Source organism: Colossoma macropomum, unplaced genomic scaffold (genome assembly GCF_904425465.1).
Source record: "Colossoma macropomum unplaced genomic scaffold, Colossoma_macropomum, whole genome shotgun sequence".
NCBI classification, from domain to species: Eukaryota; Metazoa; Chordata; class Actinopteri; order Characiformes; family Serrasalmidae; genus Colossoma; species Colossoma macropomum.
In genome coordinates this window covers 1,340,653-1,360,876 of record NW_023495014.1, presented here as the reverse complement: position 1 = coordinate 1,360,876, position 20,224 = coordinate 1,340,653, and the positions used below count along the sequence as shown (strand labels likewise).

The following is a 20,224-nucleotide window of genomic DNA, read 5'->3' as shown; positions in this document are numbered from 1 at the left end:
TAAACAATATAGGCCTAAAGTATCTATAGATTTTTTTAGTTTCTGTTGCTTCATTTGTTCCTATGCAAAAAAATATACCATTTTGTTTTGTATTGTTTTTCCGATTTAATGAGTTTTTTCATTCATTGTAAAATGGTTTGTCTTTTGTGTCTGACCCACCTGTACCAGCGTAACACACACTAACAAGCCACCACCATGTCAGTGTCACTGCAGTGCTGAGAATGATCCACCACCCAAATGATACCTGCTCTGTGGTGGTCCTGTGGGGTCCTGACCAGTTAAAGTACAGGGTAAAAGAGGGCTAACAAAATATACAGAGAAACAGATGGACTACAGTCTGTAGTTGTAGAACTACAAAGTCCACCTATATGGTAAGTGGAGCTGTTAAAATGGTCAATGTTGCGACAGGATTTGTCCTACAGCTCCTCTTCTTCCTCCTCCTGATCCAGACAGCTGTACCTCACGGCCACAGAATCCTTTGGTTTGACGTCAGTTGCATTTTCTGTAAAGGTGACGTCAAGTTTCCTGTTCTCTCCTGCAGCGTTCATGTGCATGGCATCTCCTCCGAGCATGAGGTCATCAGCAGGCTTGGCAGTGTCTCCAAAGGCATCCTCCTCATTTTCTCTCAGTGTGATGTCGTTGCCGGTCTCTCTGAGTGTGATGTCATCCACACGTTTGGCCTCCTCCTCGTTTTCCTCAGGGATGGATGGCGGCAGACTCTCCACGTCTGAGCTGCTGAAGACATAGCCAGGCAGTGCCACATGGGTGTGTGTGTGTGAGAGTGTGCTGTGCGAGAGTGAGGTGCGGGCGCTGCTAATCCGGCTGGACGAGCGATAGACTCGGCTGGACAGCAGGATGGCGCCACGGGTGGCAGCCGGCAGCTGGGAGTGGACACTGGTGCCGCTGTTCAAGCTGGTCAGCACTGACCCGTAGCGGTAGTTGGCCAGCACGAATGGGCCCTTCCAGTCGAACGCTAGTGTCCAGCGCAGCCACATCTTCCGCATCTCTGTCTGCACCTGGTGGAGAGAGGAGGGAAAGAGTGCAATGTGATATAAGTTACAGTACTTCTGTAATGGTACTCTCTAACAAGAAGCTTTTAAAATCAACTGCGCTTATTTATTCTGTATGATTTCTCACATTTTATGAAGTTACTTTTATATATTTAATATACATATAGTTAGTATATTTCAGGACTTCTTAACATCTGACCAGGGACAACAGATGAAACTTACTCTGGCTCATTTACAACTCTGCTGATGCTGATTATTAAAAGGGCCTATATCCTGTATTTTTCTTGTATTTCATCTTTTACCTTGAGGTTTTTCCTTGAGGGTTACTCATAGTTATAATTATATAATTATTATTAATTTATAATAATTTTTTTCACGTCCATTTTCCAAACTCTATCGCTTTTTGTGCTTCATTGAAAAGGCAGTCAGGGCTGAAACACTTTGTATAACTTCAGCATGAGTGGGTGGGACTAAACTGCTGTAGACGGAATATGCAGATGTATATAAATTACAGAATCACAGAAACCATGAAGTTAAAATGTTTTTTTTTTACAGCTCAGCTTTCATATATGGACTTTAACCATGTTTATACACTGCATCAAACTCGTTTATTTCCAAAAGTGAGGAAACTGTTTTTGCAAGATGTGTGAAATGTAATGGCCACCTTCTCTGACAAATAAATTAAGTAAAAACAGAAAATGGATACATTCTAACTTCTATAAGATAATATTTGACCTATTCAGGTGAACGTGACAGCAGGTCTACACCTAATTCTGAAACCTTTTTTGCTTTTCAGTTGGCAGCTGTGACGGCAGAACAACTAAACAAACTGGAATTAGCCAAGAAAAAGAACAGAATACTATTCAGCAAACAAGATGTGCTGTGAGATGCTTTACAGACTGATTGGCACAAAAACGACATTCAGGTTAATCTGGCAAATTTTGAAAAAGCTGAGCTGAACCTGATATTGCTAAACTTTCATGGCTCTACTGTAACACAAAAAAATACTTTGTACTTTTTTGTGTGGAAGAATTTGACAATATTAAGGCACTGATACAACGTTCGGGGCTTCTTTGCTTTACTTTTTTCTTTATTTTGCAGAACTGATGTATAAAAGCAATAGAACACTTGGTTGGTATTGTGAATAACATCAAGCCTGTGATGTTTTTAGGGATATCAAACCCCCCTCATGTTGTATTACTTAATTTGCTATAGTAAGCTAGTGCTGAGTGTAGGGTAATGAGTCAACTTACACCAGGGGTCAGCAACCCAAACGTTAAGAAGAGCCATTATGTCCTTTCAACAAAAATGAAACCACCTTTACAGTCAACCATCTTGGCTGTAAATATGTCTCAGTAAGTGCTAACGTCCTAGTAGCTATACATCTTTATATATATATATATATATATATATATATATATATATATATACTTTTCCACAAAAGTAGATTAGTTTCTTTTAAAATGTCTTTTAACATTAGACTTTTTATGAGGCTGAAGTCATTTGCTAGTATCAAGAAACCAGCTGGAGTGCTTATAAATGCAAATAAATCCATTTGTTTTCAATTATCGAAGTTCTTAAATCTTTCTCTTTGCCTTTTCGTTAGCTATGAGCTAGGCAAGATGTTGTCTGCGTTGCTACGGTGACCAGCAGTCTGTGCGCCAATCTTCAGGGTCAAAGGTCGGTGAATTAGCAGTTATTGGCTACATTAATTCCAGCGTTTAAGACCATTTATTATTAAAACTGTGTTAGAATCGATCAGCAGAGCTTTATTTTACTGTAAAGAAGGATTATTTTATTTTTACCTAAAAATCTAGTTCTGCTGTGGAGCCTCAACAGGGCAGTAAGAGAGCAGCATGTTGGCGACCCCTGACATAAGCAGACAGTAAAACAGATAAAGGTAAATAGTAATTACTCATGTAAATACAATTATACACAAAGGTTTAAAAGGCCATATTTTGTTTAATTTCTAAGTAAAAATAAGTAAACACATCCTCTACATGGGACAGACTTCAATATGCCATTTTTGGGCAAATTTTACTGCACAATTTGCTGAGTTTAAATATTCCTATATAAATAAAACCTGTAACATAAAATGTGCTGTAACTTTTGCCATATTTTATGTTTTTTTTCCAATGTTAAATGCAGCAAACAATAATTATGTATTAAAATGTGCTGTGTAGAGGATATTTACTTATTTTCACTTAGAAAATCTAAAAACAACTTATTTTCTCTTTCTTTAATACTTTTATTTCTTAATACTAGTGATTCTCACTATAGTAGCAGTAGGATTTTCAGTCCTCTTTCCACCCTGACCAAACCCTTCATTAGCTGGGACAGGTGAGTAAAGAGCAGAGAGCACAACGGTGTGTAGAACATTGAGTCCCAAATACCAGATTTGGAAATTTGGCTGATTTATCTCAAATACACCGTAGACCATTTCACATTAAGAAATGTCAAGTTAAAGTGCATGACCTTCAAACCTATATTAAATTTAAGCTCTCCTAGCACAGACACTGCACTCTATGCTCTGGCATTGAACTTCATACTGAAAGCATCCATTGACAATTCAATCTAATGCCTTTGAGTAGTGCACAGCATTAACTCAGATAACACTTAATCTACCATTCAAATGTTTCCTCCAGTTGAGCCGTCCAGGGGCCATCATGGCTTATTGTGAAGGAGAGTGTTGGTATTTCAGTCTTATCCTATCAGAGTGAAAGGTACTGGAAGATTCTGTAAAACTACCAAGCAGTGCAAAAGGTGAGGCCACAAACAGGATTCAAACTGGGATTCGACAAATGACCACACTTAAATATGTATGCAATACTTCAGCTACATGTTACCTTTGATAACCTTTTCAGACCAACATTAGGGCTTTTCTGCTCCTGCATATCTTTGTATTTTGCTCATGATCACTGACAATTCCTACTTAAGTAAAGGTACTGCTACTATAGTGCTAATTCACTTAAAAAGCATTAATAAAAAGAAAATTACTCAAGTAAGAGAAAGTTGTTTATTGTTTTTTTTTCAAACTCAGATGCAAAAAAGTTGGGATGGTATGTGAAATGCTAAGTAAAACAGAAGCCAGTGGTTGGTAAATTCTGTTTGACCAGTATTAAAACGGTGAAACAGTTCAAAAACACAATATCTGAATTTCATTTTTTGTAAATATATGCTTATTCTAAATTGAATGCCTGGAACATGTTCCAAAAAAGCTGTGACAGATGCATTGTCACCACTGTGTTATACCACCTTTGCTTTTTACAACACTTAATAATCCATTAAGGGCTGAAGACACAAACTAATCCAGTCTTGAAAGCGATTTTTTTTGCCAACGTTATGTTATACAAGCCTTCAGCTGTGCAACCACACAGGTTGTTGTTGTGTTTTGCTCACATGGGAGGCAGATCTGGACTACAGGCAGGTCAGTCTAGCACCTGCACTCTTGATTACGCAGCCATGCTGTTGTAACGTGTGGCTTTGTCGTCTTGTTAAAATAAGCTTAGACATCTCTGAAAAAGACATCATGTGGAAGGCAGCATATGTTGCTCCAAAATGTGTTCACAGTTAATGGTGCCTTCACAGATGAGCAAGTTACCCACCAATAAACCCCCCCATACCATGACAGACCCTTTATGCTGGTAATAAGCTGGATGGTCCTTTTTTCTTTGGCTCAAAGAACACATTATTTCCATAAACATATGGACCATGTTCATGAGTTGGCCATACTCATGGAAATAACTAAGTTAAAACAACGACATTACTACTAAAGTCTGAGAGCTGAGACTACTTACACATATTTCTGTGTAACTTAAGTTAATTGTGATGTAAACGAAATCACTGAGGGTGTTAAGGGTATTAGGTGAAATGGTACATTGTAGAGAAACTTGCTCAGATATCTTAACAGCGGCAGTGACAGGAGCCAGAGGTCGCAATGTCTACAACCATTTTGTATAGCCACTTTGTTTGCTATCCAAAATGACCAGAGGACTTGCATGTGTCTTTGTAATAATGTTGGTAATGGTAAATCTGGAAAGAAATATTTATTTAAACAATATTTATTGTTGTCGTGATAAACTGCATCTCTGAGCATATAGTAGTTAATATCTAAAAACACCAGCTGCATGCTTGATTACAAAGACAGCATAATTAGTCCTAATTAACTGGATTTAGTGTAGTGCAGTATGTGATATGTTGAATAAAATCAGTGGACTCACAGTTTCTGGTCCTATTTTTTCAAAGTGGCTCTACACTGACTGCCACAGTTCTCCATAAGTTTCTCCAGAACAGAGCATTTCATATCTCAACACTCTGGATGACTCTGTTTACCTTGATCTTTCTCAGCAGAGTGCTTGGGATCTTTATCTTGCTGTAGAATTAATTAACATTCGTGATCACGATTAACAATTCGTTCTCTCGTTTTCTTTTTATCGTGCTCATGATTTCTATTTAATTGAGCGCATGTTATGTTTTTTTATTCATGCACAAACAAAATAAATGTAGTAGATACAGGCCGTGTTATTTGTCCTGTGCAGAAGTAGCTAAGCAGCTAACAGCTCCCAGAAACTGTCTAATGGGTTTTGATGTGTTAGACTGATGTGATAATGCACAGAGATGCATTAGGTTTGATTTTGATTTGGGGGGTTTTGAAGACACTGCAGCTTCTCTTCACAGCAAACGGCCCACAGATTCATCAGTGCAGCTGCAGTTGGGTGGTGAAATGAAGGAAGACAACAAACTAAAACCACAACCTTCACTAAACTGCACTTTCTAATGATTATATTAAACAGAGATATGTAAAAGCAGCGCAGTCGCTTAGAACTGTTTTGTCCCACAACAAGCTGCGGTGTTAGAGATCATCACACAATTACAAGAAGAAATGATCAGCGTCAACGTTTCAACAAACACAAATTGAACAAACACAGATACATTCATGTGGGATGAGTGTTTAATAGATCTATGGATTAGATGTAGATATACTAATGTGAGGATGTTGAAACGCTGATCATTTCCTCCTGCAATTGTGTGATGATCTCTAACACCGCAGCTTGTAGCGGCAGCAGGAACAGGGCTAAGTGGCTGGGCTGCATCTATATCTCTGTTAAATATAGTCATTAGAAAGTGCAGTTTAGTGAAGTTTGTGGTTGTAGTTTATTGTCTTCCTTCATTTCACCACTAAACTGCAGCTGCACTGATGAATCTGTGGGCTGTTTGCTGTGAAGAGGAGCTGTAGTGTCCTCATAACCCCCCAAACCCAAAAATCAAAGCTGATGAGCATCTCTGTCCATTATCTCATCAATCTAACACATCAAAACCAGTCAGACAGTCTCAGGGAGCTGTTAGCGGCCTGTATCTACTACACAAACAAACAAACAAACAAACGTGTTCAATTAAAAAAAAAACATGCATGATTAAAAGAAAATGTGAGAATGAATTAGAAAATTATGATCACGGAAAAAAAAAACTTAGCCACGAAGTAAAGAAAATGTGCGCACGATTTAAATAAAATGAAAGAACGAATTCTTAATAAAAGAAAACGTGCATACAAACTGCAAAACATTCACTCTAATTAATTTTTTTTACCTCTGTCCCACCCGGGGCTTCGTACAGAACAGAGGTCATGTACAGATTACAGTCTTAAAGGCACAGTAACAAAAAAAGCCTGAATAGATAAAGGGATGATAAAGTGGTCAGGTAAACTGAATGAAACCTCTAGTGGAAAATTAAATACAAGAAAAATGCTCTGTATAATGACAGGAACAGTCTACATCTAATACCTCTCACATATAAAGAACAGAGAAGCAGTGATGCTCTTTTTTTTGGCTACATTGCCTCAAAGGTTAAACCTTGCTAGAAAAAGCTAGAAGGGCCACTTTGTTAACATCTTAATTTCATTATGCAGAATTTTGGAAAAAATGGGTGGGATTCTCCTTTAAAATTGAACTGATCTCAGATGTCCTGTTCTGGATTTGTAGTGAGTCTCAAGTGAGTTGTAGGATGCTTTACATGATGCAACCTACGGGCAAATTAGTTTCATGTGGGTTTCAAGCAACTAAAGTCGCATGGACGTTTCGCCATGTAAAGCCAGCCTTAGTGTCTCTTTGAGGGGCAACCTAATGTCAGTGACTCCTCTGGGAACAGCTATTGTTGGGAGGACACAGCTGTAACTCATTGGTTTTGATATTGGAAGGACAGAAGAGTTAAAGTTGAAGTAGAGCACATAAAAGTAAAAAAAAAATGTTCAGCTTCTTTGTTTGATACGTCTTAACTTCTTATCTAGATCTTCTCAGCAGAGTGTTTAGGATCTTCGTCTTGCTGTAGAATTAACTGAAGAGTGGACATATTAATACTGACAGATGTGGTATGTTGACTGGAAATTGAATAATTTTAGCAAAGGTAGAATTTTATAAAATCATTTAACTTTCATAGCTCTTCTTAAATGTGGCACTACTATTTTGCTGGTGCATTTTATTCCAACTTGTTCACCAACCTCAGAAAAACTAAATATTGTGATACATATCATGCATCATGAAAAAAGTATCATGATACGATATTTGTCATATGCAATGTTTGTCATATTCCACATTGTCATTAGGTGAGACAGCTGCCACTACCCCTCAAATCAAAATGATGCTTTTGACAGAACATTATGGTGGAAAAAACTGTGAAAACACCAACTAAGTCAGCTCTGTAAACAGACAAGCACACCCACACATACACACACATAGAGCTGAAGGCTGACCTCACTCACCTCTCCATTGCAGAAGCAGTAGATGATGGACACGAAAAAGCCCTTAGACAGAGCAGAAAGAGCTGGTGAGTGGCACTAGAGCAGAGAGGCACTTTCATGACTCACACATATACCAAACACTCACTCATCACTCACTCATACAAACAGAAAACAAGCCATGACCTTTCCCGAATTGATCTAATACAAAGACAAAGTGGATGCAGGAGTGTGTGTGTGTGTGTATGTGTGAGTGTGTGAGTGTTGGCACATTAATTTGTGCACATTAGTGAAGTAAAAGTTTGGTTTACCACCATACAGGTTAAAATTATGAATTAGAATAACACATGCTGTAATGTGTGGTGGTATTCATAATACGTTTAATTGAAATATAAACATCACTGGGTGCACTGACAATGGACGTTTGGAAATTCTAAGAAAGTCCCGCCTTTAGTTACTGTTGGTAGGCCTGTCAAATGTCCAGTACAGATAACCTCCCAGCATCTGTAACACTTAAAAAATAAATAAGATAAATAAGTTGGGACAGTAAGAAAAACGCAAATAAAATCAGACTGCATTGATTTGCAAATCCTTTTTGACCTGCATTCAATTGAAGACAGAAAAAAGACAAGATATTTAATTGTTTTAACTAATTAACTTGATTGTTTGGGTTGGCCTGTAACTTGTTTGGGTTTGTTTACAGGGGTTTGTTTACCACAGTGTTACAACACCTTTCCTTTTAACAACATTCAGTTATTGTTTAGGAACTGAGGACACCAACTATTGTAGTTGTAAAGGTCAATTTTTTTCCCATCCTTGCTTGATATAATACTTCAGCTGCTTCGTGGTGTTTCTGGATGTTGTTGATATATAGCTATATAGATATATAGCTCTATAGCAGAGCCTTAAACTGCACTTCTAGATGCAGCAACAAACTGTGTTTACTGACAAGGGTTTTCTGACGCATTTCTGAGTCCATGTAGTTATATTCTTTACAGAAGCGTGTTGGTTTTTAAAGAGGGATCAAAGATTGTGGGAATTTAACATTGGTTTTCGTCCTTGCTCCTCACACACTGATATTTTTCAAGACTCTCTGAATCGTTTTGTGAAATTCCCATATTCCCATATAAATTCCTTGCAATCATGCACTGAAAAACGTTTTCGAATGGTTGGATCATTTGCTCACGTCGTTTTTTTGCGGTGACTGAGCCTTTCTTAGTCAATGCTCCTTTTACACCTAATCATGGAAGCATCAGCCGTTACCTATTCACTTGTTTTTTGTTCATTCCTAGACTTACATTACACCTGTCCTAACGTTTTTGAATCTGTTGCAGGCATTTAATTTGGAATTACCAAAAAATTATATGAATCAATCAAATCAAATATTTATTTACAATCAAATAAATCATGTCAGAAAGGTAAAATATTAAACTTCTCTGGGCCGTTTTCAGTGAAATACTTGTAAAAGTTTACAAATCACTGCCTTCCTTCTGTTATTTGCATTTTACCTACTACCCCCTCTTTCCTGAAATTGGGTTTGCACACAGAGGAGTACATTTGCAACCTTGATTACATGCTACTACCCATGCATCCTCCCAGTGTGACCTTTCAGGTGCGTATAAAATGAATGTCATCTGAAATGAATAATGTGCTCTTAATTGATGTATCTGGACAAATTCTGTTTAGTGTGATACAGTTTCTCATTAGATTGAATGGGATTTTTCCCAATGTTCTGCAAAGCATGTTTATTTATCCCATTCAATCTAATGAGAAACTGTATCACACTAAACAGAAATAGACAAAATCACTCTAGGGTACCATTTTGGTTGCAGCATCAAAAGGCCACTGAGTGAAGGGCAGCCAGATAAAGATCTAATGCATCCTCAAAAAGTTAAATATATCATTCCTCCTTTCCAATTTCAGCTAGAGTTTGAACATTTCTGACTGTCATATATCCAGACCAACCATATGACATCATCACAGTGCAACATTGGCGACCTACTAGTGGGGGATTTTGCCTATTTGTCACATATTTTTAGAGTAAACAAAACATTTTCATAAAGTTTATACAACATATTTTCAAAGTATGGAACGTGCAATATTTTAGGCCATTCAAGTCTTAACAAGGCTTACTTTACCAGTGCCTGTAATTTACAGTCTAATAATGATCAGATCAAGCTAATGAGGACAATTACACAATCTTGACATGTTCTGGACAGTGGGTCTTAGCGTGTGTTTGTGTAGTTATGTAGTTATGTGTATTTACCTGAAAAGAGTTGAAGAAAAGCTCACAGTACATGCGCAATTCCCAGCCCAGGCCAGTGAATGTGTGAGGCATCCCCACAAACACAATATAGTGCACTCCAAACACCAGCACCAGCACCAGAGTGGATTTAGCCAGCTTCCTGCCCAGGCAGAAGGAGAGAGACACTGAGAGAGATAGAGATGCTGGTGGTGGCGGGATAAGTATATGAAAACAATGGATAAAAGCAGAGCTTGCCTGATAGTTCAAATACTCAAGTATACATTTGATATGTTGAGGTTTGTTTCTTTCATTTAGTATTCAAAGGCTTTGTTACAGCCTGAACTATACAGAAAATGCCTTTAGATAGAACATTTATTAATATATGGAAAATGATACATAAATTATAGCTGGTTTAGCTGAATCATTTCATGCCAGGCATCCACATCACCTTGCCTCAGAGAGGAACAAACTGCACCAATTTCCATATAGCCAATGAAGCTAAAAGAGCAAAGACACATGACAAAATTATGTGTGGCAGCGCTTTAAATTATCTTGCGATAAAAAAATGCTCAGTGCAGAATTTCTGATTAGAGGTTGATATACCATGGAGGCATGACAAGTTTGATTATTGAAATCATCTCTTATACGTAAATATACATGCCTACACTCTACACATCAGCGTAAGTGAATCCTACATAATGTAATTACTTCAGGTGGAAAACTTCAGCTCTTTTTTTCTCCTTTCCTTTCCTAATTAAAGAGCGAAATCAGTTTTTAACCCCTACCAGCAGGCCCAAGTTTTATAACACACTTGTATAGCCTAAGAACAGCTCAACCAGTTTGCATTGATGTCCCTGTAGTTACTGAATAATAAGCCTTAGTTTGTACTAAGCCTGGGATTTTAAGAGGTTAAGTTTTACTGCACAAACAGCTATGCCACTGTTAGTACAGCACAGGAGCTGCAGGGCAATACTTTAGCAAATGATTATACACCGATGACCCAATACATTATAACAGATGAAGTGAATGATGTTGATTGATTATCATGTAACAGTGGTGCATGTCAAGGTCTGGGATATATTGGATGGTATGCGAACGGTCTGATCTCATAGACATAGTCTCTGACAAGGGCCAAATCATTACGGCCAGAGGACTGAGTCAGATCATCTCAGAAAGATGGCAAGACTTGTGGGGTGCTCCTGGTTAGCACTGGTGTGTACCTACTGACAGTGGTCAGAGGAGAGACAAACCACAAATCAGTGACAGGGTGTTGGGCATCCATGCATGAGGGCAATGAAGGCTATCCCATCCGGTCTGAACTGACCAAAGATTTTTTTTCTCATGATGGGTCATAATGTGTGGTTGAAGCAGGCAGGTGCAATGAAGAATGGCACTAAGTAGACGTGATAAGTGGTTGAAGTGTGAGGTTGTGGGCATTAATAATCAAGCCTGAGCTGAACTCTGTAATGAAGAAAGAAGAAAGTTGATCTATTTAAACCCAAAGAATAAACAGTAGCTAAATATATACAAAATCATTAATTATAGGATACTTTCTGTTGGGAGATGGCTGTCCCAAACACTAACCCCCTAAATTTCATCTTGGGAAATAATACGTACATTTTATTTAAGGGTTTTTTTTATTTTTCAATGTGTTTTGATTTATTTTAAAGTGAAATTGAAAGATTTAGATATCATTAATTTTTGCTGTCCCACGTTTTCACATCACTACCAAAAGACAAAGAGTTTTAGTCCATTGGCAGAGGCTTATTTTAGTCACACCCCTGCATTTTAGAGCAGGAAGTGAGACTGCATCCCTGTCCCTCAAGGCCACATGATGAGCAGTTAGATCTGAAAATCACTGCAATCTTAATAATTTTCACTACCACAACACACATTTTCTGCAATTAAGCAAACGTTTTGTATTTTGTGTGTACAGCTGTTCAAAGCTGTGTTTGCTAGTCATGTAGACTAGCGTGTTTGAGTCAAGATCAAGATTAAAACTGTCACCACCATAACAGTCATTGCGAAAATATTTGGTAAAGTTTTAATACTGTTATGATTGTTTTGGTAGTGATAAAATGTTCCGGTATTTGTCTTAAAAAAATAAATATAATTAGGGTATGAGGTCACTTAAAGCAAAAAGACTTTAGTCTAAAGTCCAAGTCAGTTAAAAGTCTGAAATGTATTATCAACTCTGACTTTGAACCAACTAAGTAGAATGATCCATATATAAGACCTGTTGCTGGTGTAAGTCAGATTGTCACATCACTTTAGCAGCTGCCCACTGGCTTCTATTATAAGCGTGCTCTAAATCAACACGCTCGCTTCACAGGGAAACGTGTCAGTGATAATTGACCATATGCTACATATGTTGCAGATACAGAGTAGCTTGAAAAAAGCTTTAAATTTAATAGTCAGAGCTGATTAAATCTATTCCTGGACCCAGAACCTCTGACAATCTTGCACTGTGTGACACTGAAACAAGAATAAGGTTAAATGTAAAGACAATTATTAGATTAATAGCAAGAGATCAGGCACTCGATGTTTTCAAAAATTCCACCACACTTTAAAGCAGATATCTTTTGCTGATGAAAGTTTAGAGCAGTGAAGGCTTTTTTGCTCATCTCGAGCAGTTAAAGTGACAGGAGAAGATGATTGAGCCCCCAGGACAGGGGCACAGTTGACCACATGTACCAAGAGAGCTTCATTTAGTGACCCTCTTCGGTGAGCTGCCATCACGTCCTGTGCTTTAATCAGACACAGCACTAAGCTCATTTCCAAATAATGTTCTCTATCAGCCTCACTCTCACCAAGCAACTCATCACCGCTGCTGTAATTGAATCTATTATCAATTCAATTACACTTTTAATGAGGTCAGAGCCTGTGGAATGACATAAGATAATCTTGCCTTTAAGTGTATGAGAGTTAATTTATATGCACACACACTCAGTGGTCATTATTAGGTATGCCTGCTCATTATAGCAAATAGCAAATCATGTGCTTGAAATATATGAAGCGTGCAGATGTGGTCAAAGTTTTAGTAGTTGTTGAACTAGATGTCAGAACGTATGATCCACCTGATCTAAATGACTTTGACTGCTGTAGCACTGTTTGTGCTGGAGTACTATAGGTGAAAAAACAGCCTGTTAATTATGGATGACCTGTGGTCAGACTCATTTATGGACAAAAACAATGGAATGATGGCTCTTCACAGCTCTGAATACACAATGCCCCAGGCTGAGGTTGCTAAAAGACCACTACAGGCCTCTGAAGTTGTGCATCATTCTGTAATCAGCATCACGCCCATATTAGGAGCTCAAGGTCTAAGCTCGTTTTCTCTATTTAGATTCTCTGAATTTAAGGTCCTTAAAGAGTCGAAATATGAACACTGCTACATCTACGCTACTAGCTAAACACTCTGGCATATTGAACCTCAGAACTGAAACGCCTTAGAATCACATAATCGCAAGCTAGTTAGGATAGATATCATTCTCAAAGTGAGTTTACATTTTTTGCCTATGAGTCTTAGGTGCCTCAGTTACAGTGTTTTCCGATCTCAAGAGCTCTACGTGGAATGCGTGGCAAGAAATGGCACATCATGCCGCCTTTAGTTAATTTTAGTGAATTTTTCACATTTTCTTTTGGTCTTTTTTCATATATATCAGGTTGTCAGTAGAAAATATTATCATGATTTTTCTTGACAATACTCTACATATGTGGACGTGGTGCTGGATCTGGCTTGTTCTGGCACAAATTAGCCGCTGGACACTATTTTAGAATAAAATCAGTTGCTCAAACTATTGGCTACCACTGCCAAAACAACTAAACTACTACATATGAACAAAGCTTGCTCATCTGTTCGAGATTCTGGTTGGACAACAAAATCACAGCCCGACTTTAGAGGTCTATGGGTTCCACTTATAGATATGCCTATTTGGCCCGCTGCACATATGCTGTCCACTCTGATCACAAGTGGACAGCAAGATGTATAGCTGTTTACACCTGGCATTCGAAGTGACTCAAGTGTGTTTGTGATTGAATTTTGTGACCGGAGGAATGGTGCTGCACGTATTTACAATAGTACGACAGTGTCAGAGAAACATTCAGCGCTAGTTGGTGAACATGTAAGCGCTGTTAATGTTTAGTTTGCGGGGATTGCATGCAAACAGGAGAGGAAACGAAGAAAGCTGCTTTTGTCTCTGTTGTGATGATGTAGTTAATTAAGGTGGTCCTTTGCTGTATGAGACACAGAACGCTTTAGCAGTCACATTACAAATGTTATGTGGTCATATACGTCCTTGAACGCAGCACCTGTACTTAACACCGTCCACTTGGATTGGACGACTAGATCACCCGGGACGCATGTTAATGCCACCTCCACCAAAGAGGCATTCCCTCTCCGCACTGTAAAATGAAAGGTTACCTGTAGACATAAATACATTTTCAAAAAATGCAAATGTAACAAACACCTTTAAATGTGCCAGGTTCTCCTACAGCAATATTAATTTAGGGTTGTGGCAAGATGTTTCAGATGTAAGTATATGTTTAACAGCTTTATGAAAACTTTTGCAAATGTTATGATAGCATGATGTTTGCTTGTGCATGCTAGATTAGATTATGCCACTTATTTGACAGAGTTCAAAGTAAGTAATGAGCAAGTAAGTAAGGATAAGTGAGTAATGGCTCTACACAGCTTACACACACAATGAAATCATAAGAAACTATAGGTAATAGGTAATATACTGTTCTACAAATGTGGTTTCAATGTGGTACAAAACATTTCCTCATGAATAAAATATATTACAACACAATGACCTTTATTATCAAAGTTGGATTTGACAGCCTGTAATGACATACTAACCACTCTGCATCTGATTTGTAACACTTTCATTCAGTGTGGAAACCAGCAGATATTGGAGTGAAAATGATGAATCAGCTTCAGCGCGTGAAATTAAGCGCCCACCTACCAGTACCTCCTTTACATATCATTTACATGAAGCATGCCCTAATTCATGCAGATGTTTCATGCAGGAGCCAATAAAAATGACAGCGTTAAGCAGTTTGTGAGCCAATGGCTGTGCTCATAGGTGGAGTTTGAGGTTGAGCAGTGAATGCACTGCTCCACCTACTGACCAAAGTTTGTAGTGATGAAATTAAGATGCCTGGAAAGAATAAAATGTCAAATACACAAAGTTTTTTTAGTTTGTTTTTTAAGATGTTAGAAAGATGCAATTGCGTAGTGTGATTATTTTCAATTTTACACACATTCCTACCAAACGTGAGTTTGATCGTAGAGCTACAGAACTGTCTGTGAAATCTGTGTATGACAATGACCACTTTGATCAATAAGCCCACTGATCTCACCAGAAAACATAAAAAAGCTTAAAATCAATGTAAATATGAAAATCCAATGATTTTCCTTCAGCACTGTGACTTATTTCTGAGTGAAACACAGTATCACGCTATCGCCAAGCCGAGTGTTTTCACTTTATGATAGATGAGGGTCAAAAAAGAAAAAATCCCATCCCATTTCTTCCTTTTGGGCTCCCAGTTATGGATGGCTGTGGCAACACTGGGGTTCAAAGTCATGATCTCCTGATGTTGGGGTGAACATTTACATGGTTGCACCACTTGAGAAAGAAAAAAAGGTAAAAGCCAATCCAAGTCCATGAGGGACCAGAATAAATGCTGCTGGAGGTTTGGCTACAGTGGTGCACCCTCTGTTGGGTATCTGCGTATGCCTATGGTTCTGTTCTTGTTGGCTAAGAATGGGAAGACAAGGCCACAGTGAGCACATGCTCACTAAAGCTGAACAACTGAAGACTGAACCTTGGTTTTTGCAGCAATATGCAGATAGTAAAGTCAGAATTTGATGTAAACAGCATGAGCTCACAGAACCATCCACCAATACAAGCTGCTGCTGCTGGTAGTGTCATAGTGTGTTTTTTGGCACAATTTAGGCCGCACTATTAAACCAGCACCATCTGAATGCTGTTGCATAACCGAGCATTACCGCTGACCATGTGCCATACCATACACACACAGTTAACTTTCGATTGGATACATCTGGCAGAAACTGCACTGCCAGAAAAAGTGAATCTTCTTAAGCTGATTCCACAAAAATTACAGTGACTTCAAGTAACTCCAACAGCCTAATACAGACTTCAGGCCAGTCTAGCATCTTCAGGATGAAGTGGAACAGAATGTTCCCACTTAACTGCATTGTAGAAACTTTGTAAGAACTTTGTGATGCTATCAAGATATCTAGGACCACAGTCCCTAAGAAATATTTGTTGTGTGGGGTATGTACACCAACCAGCCTCTTTATGAAGTACACCTCCTTGTATCTGCACTCGTCTGTTTTGTCAGCTCCACTTACCATACAGAAGCACTCTGTAGTTCTACATTCACCTTAATAAAACGAGCTGACTGTGGTGAGCTATTCTTAACACATTCTTTGCACATTTTGAATCCTTAAATACGTTTTGTCACAAAAGCCACTATTGTCCATTGTCAAAGCGCTGCAAGTTGCACGTTTTACAGCAGAAACAGTCAAACATCAGCGCTGTTCTCAAGCTAAACCCGGTAAATCCGTTCATCGAATCAGCGCGCAGTATTCTGGTCAGGTGACCCAACATTGCTCAAATGCCTCCCTTCTCCCTACAAAGTGCAGCACACAGGTCTTAAAATAATGGATACTGCATCTAAACAGTGCACAGTGTGTCTAACAAATGACCACTTTGGATTCAGCCATGTGTGACCAATTCCATACTAGACATAAAGTGCAATATTTGGGTGTAAATGCCACAATTTTATAACTCACATAGTGCACTATATAGGGAGCAGTGAGCCATTTGAGATCCAGCCATAGGATTTTCCAAGGTATGATCTTATACATGTTTAATATTGTCCATTTGTGGGCTGTTTTTTTAACAATCGTCAGCACTTTACTGATTTGTTTTATGTTAAAATACGTTAAATGTTGCACTTAAAAAACTTGTATCCATTACATGACTTTAACTCTGAAACATGAAATGACCATTGGAGTTACCTGCTTTGTCAAAAAAAAAACAAAAAACTTGAATATGTATAATCCTGCAAGGCCTGAAAATAATTATTACAAAGTCATATGGTTTATATGTATGTGTGATGCACTGGTAATATTATAACCATCCATTTAGTTTTATTACAATTTATACCTTTTATATAATAATATAATTGCCTGTGAGTCAAATGTGCCCTTTCTGATTTGATTAAATCTATTCTTGGAATCCAGGATCTCGGCCAGCCTTGTGCTCTGTCTGTCAGTGCATTCGAACACTGAATTCTCACTTGGCTGCATTATTCTTCAGCTCCTGACTTTGCCACACCTGTCTGCTAATGATCACTCACTCCTGCTCCTCATTATTAACCTCATTAGGACCACTACTTATACTCCTGTATTAGACATTTTTCTGCATTTGACTAAAGATTTCAACTCAGAATATCCAACCTGATTTGAAAAATCAAAGAAAATGCCCCATAAACTGGGAATTCTTACTTGGAAAGTCAGGAAGAGTTCAGCATTAGACATCATATCAACGTGCTCAACAGGAGTGAAGTACCACTACAGTAGTATTTGCATTGGATCAGTCAGCATGTATAAACAATAGATGGTTAGAAAAAGGCAGATGTTACGTGTGATTGGGCAGTCGTGTACGTGTTCAGTGTTGTGACATCACACCCATCACGAGTTTAAAACGGCCTGTTTTTGCAGCTTATTTTCCATTTATGGACTGTATGGACTGAGTATAGCATGGACTCTGTATAGTACATCAAACTCTTTAACATTTAACGATTCAAAGCCATCTCATTTAAGCTGTGTTTACTCTATGTTTATTGTCTTTCACATATTAGTATTATGACCATGTTTACTCATACCTCTATTAACGGTTAAGGATGTGTCCAGCGCGGTGTTGTCCACTGGTTTTATGACTATGGCCCAATCCCATTTCTTATTTTACCCCCTAGCCCTTTTTTGAGTGTCACCTTGCCCCTTGGAACTGAGTTACAAGGGGTAGTGGTTGAAATCTTCCCCTACGAAATGGGACAACTCTTCAAGAACCCGAGACATCATCAGTAGTCGTTGAGTCGTGGCGAGTTTTGATGGACATTTTGTTGTCTAGCGACACAACATGCTAGCTAGTGTGTATAATGTTAGTGACTTTGGATTCTGTTAACATTTCATAAACCCGTTTGTGTGTTGGTTTCTCATAACATTCTGTTTGGATTGTGCCTCCGTTTAAAGAGTCATGTAGGCCTAACATTTCGCCCTACCTATCTACCTCAACATAACTCGGGACACCCTAACCCTAGTTGTGAAAGTGCAAGGGGTGAACTGGAATTGGGCTCATATTTAAGGGTCAGTTTGTTCAGTCTGGACTGCGTACATGTCCTGGAAAACTGAGTAGTGACAGATCCAGCAAATCGATTGGCAGAGAAAGCTCCCAAAAACAAAAGGCATCGGAAATGTTAAAGAGGCTCTTAAGCCCCTCTCGTACTTGGATTTCACAGTGGCCTCACAGTCACAGGCCAGTGACTGCGGTATAATTGGCCCAGCAAATGTTTTGCTATCGGCCCACCCAAAAATATAGCCAAAACCACAAATAGAAATGAACTCATCTGAAATGGACTTATCTGAAATTCTGCTTTTAATGCTGACCATTCAGTTGTCCAGTTTAACTGCTATCCATAGCTATGAGGCATTAGCTAAACGTTTTGACAGAATGAGGAATGAGACAAAAGCTTGTCAAAGAAAAAAAAGACCGCTTTCAAGACCTTCTCTGCCCTTTATCGACTGGAAGCATGAACACGGCTTATTCAAAGCACAAAAGAAACCATGCAGACATTATAACATTCCATAAATACAGCAGCTACAGTTATCTTTAAATGTGGTTCATTAAATCTGAACATATAAATGCCAGAACAATAGAAAGAAATTGCGAGCAAATTAAAGTTATGGTGGACATTACTGCCTCTTGCGCAAAGCGAGTTTAGATTTTTTTTTCTGTTATGAGTCGAGAGTGTTATGTCCTCAGTTCAGCCAACCTGCAAATTTGTTGTGGCCATCCAAAGCAGCAGTCCTGGTGCTGCTCCTGCTCATGAGCCAGTGGTTTGTATATTTTCTCTCGTATGCCTGACTGTTGCGCTGCCCACTGTGCTCTACACATTTTTACAAATCTGTAGAAAACTCTTTTTAGATGTTGTTGAAGTGAAGTGTTTTCATAGCGTTTGATTTTCTGGGTGGTGCATAATTCTTTGCTGCAAGCCATGCTATTTGAATTTCCCTCTTTTAGTCACTTGATGACGAGAAGTGCAACACCATCAAACATAATTGTTTATTATTGACATTATTGATAATGTTCATTAGTTGTTGCAGCCCTAAATTACACTAAAATATTACATTACTGATTACATTTTCAGCCATATAATTTGTACTCATTTGTCCCAGATTACACTCAAATGAATAGTACCCATACCAACACTGCTGCCTGTAGGTTGATGCTTCAAAGCCATGACTAAAAAAGGAATATGTGCACTTGCGTCCTCCCTCTTCTGACTCCCTCTTGTTACAGTGTGATACTGAGACAAGAGCAAGTCTAAATGTGAGACTTACATTAAGATAATAACAAGCTTTATCTAAAATCACATCACGCTTATTATGCCTAAAAATCTGAGGATATTTTTAAAGACGAAAAAGAGCCGGTTAAGATAAATCACACAGCTGTGCTGCCAGAATGATTCTAGGAAAGTGATTTCATATTTTAAAAAGGGTTTTTTTTAGAGTAGTGGCAGGGCGATGAGGGCAGACATCTTGTCTGTGTGTAAGAGGCCCCTTAGCTTCAGGGGTCTAAAGCTGAAGCTGCTCATTCTCCCTCAGCATGCTACGACATGTCATCGAACAGTTCAGAAGTGAGAGAAAAGTTTAATGAACTCCACAGAACTGGGGCAGTCTCTCCCCGCTACTTGGACAGAACAGTACTCTAATCTCTGAGTCTGCCTCTGTCATTTCATGTCTCTCTTTCACTTTCTTTATGTATCTCCCACTCAGAGGTCCACTAATATGCAGAGAGTTGCGCGAAGCCAAAAGCGCCTTCGCGAGCTTACAAGCTCGCATACTGGCGACGTGCAGGTCCTGAATACTGAAACTATTTATGGTGGAATGAGAAAATTGGAACAAGATGCTGGCAAATATGAAGC

General features: G+C 38.6%; 1 protein-coding gene across 1 annotated transcript in view; it reads right to left on the bottom strand.

Annotated features, from left to right (window-relative positions):
• Nucleotides 1–416: 416 nt before the first annotated feature.
• The window catches only part of pth2rb (parathyroid hormone 2 receptor b), a 92,964-nt gene continuing 73,156 nt past the window's right edge, over nucleotides 417–20,224 (bottom strand). The window contains exons 11-13 of the mRNA XM_036561071.1: nucleotides 10,007–10,145; nucleotides 7,765–7,806; nucleotides 417–1,016 (exon numbers count right to left, since the gene is read on the bottom strand). Coding sequence (XP_036416964.1) covers nucleotides 417–1,016; nucleotides 7,765–7,806; nucleotides 10,007–10,145 — 781 coding nt within the window. The remainder of the gene's footprint in view (nucleotides 1,017–7,764; nucleotides 7,807–10,006; nucleotides 10,146–20,224) is intronic.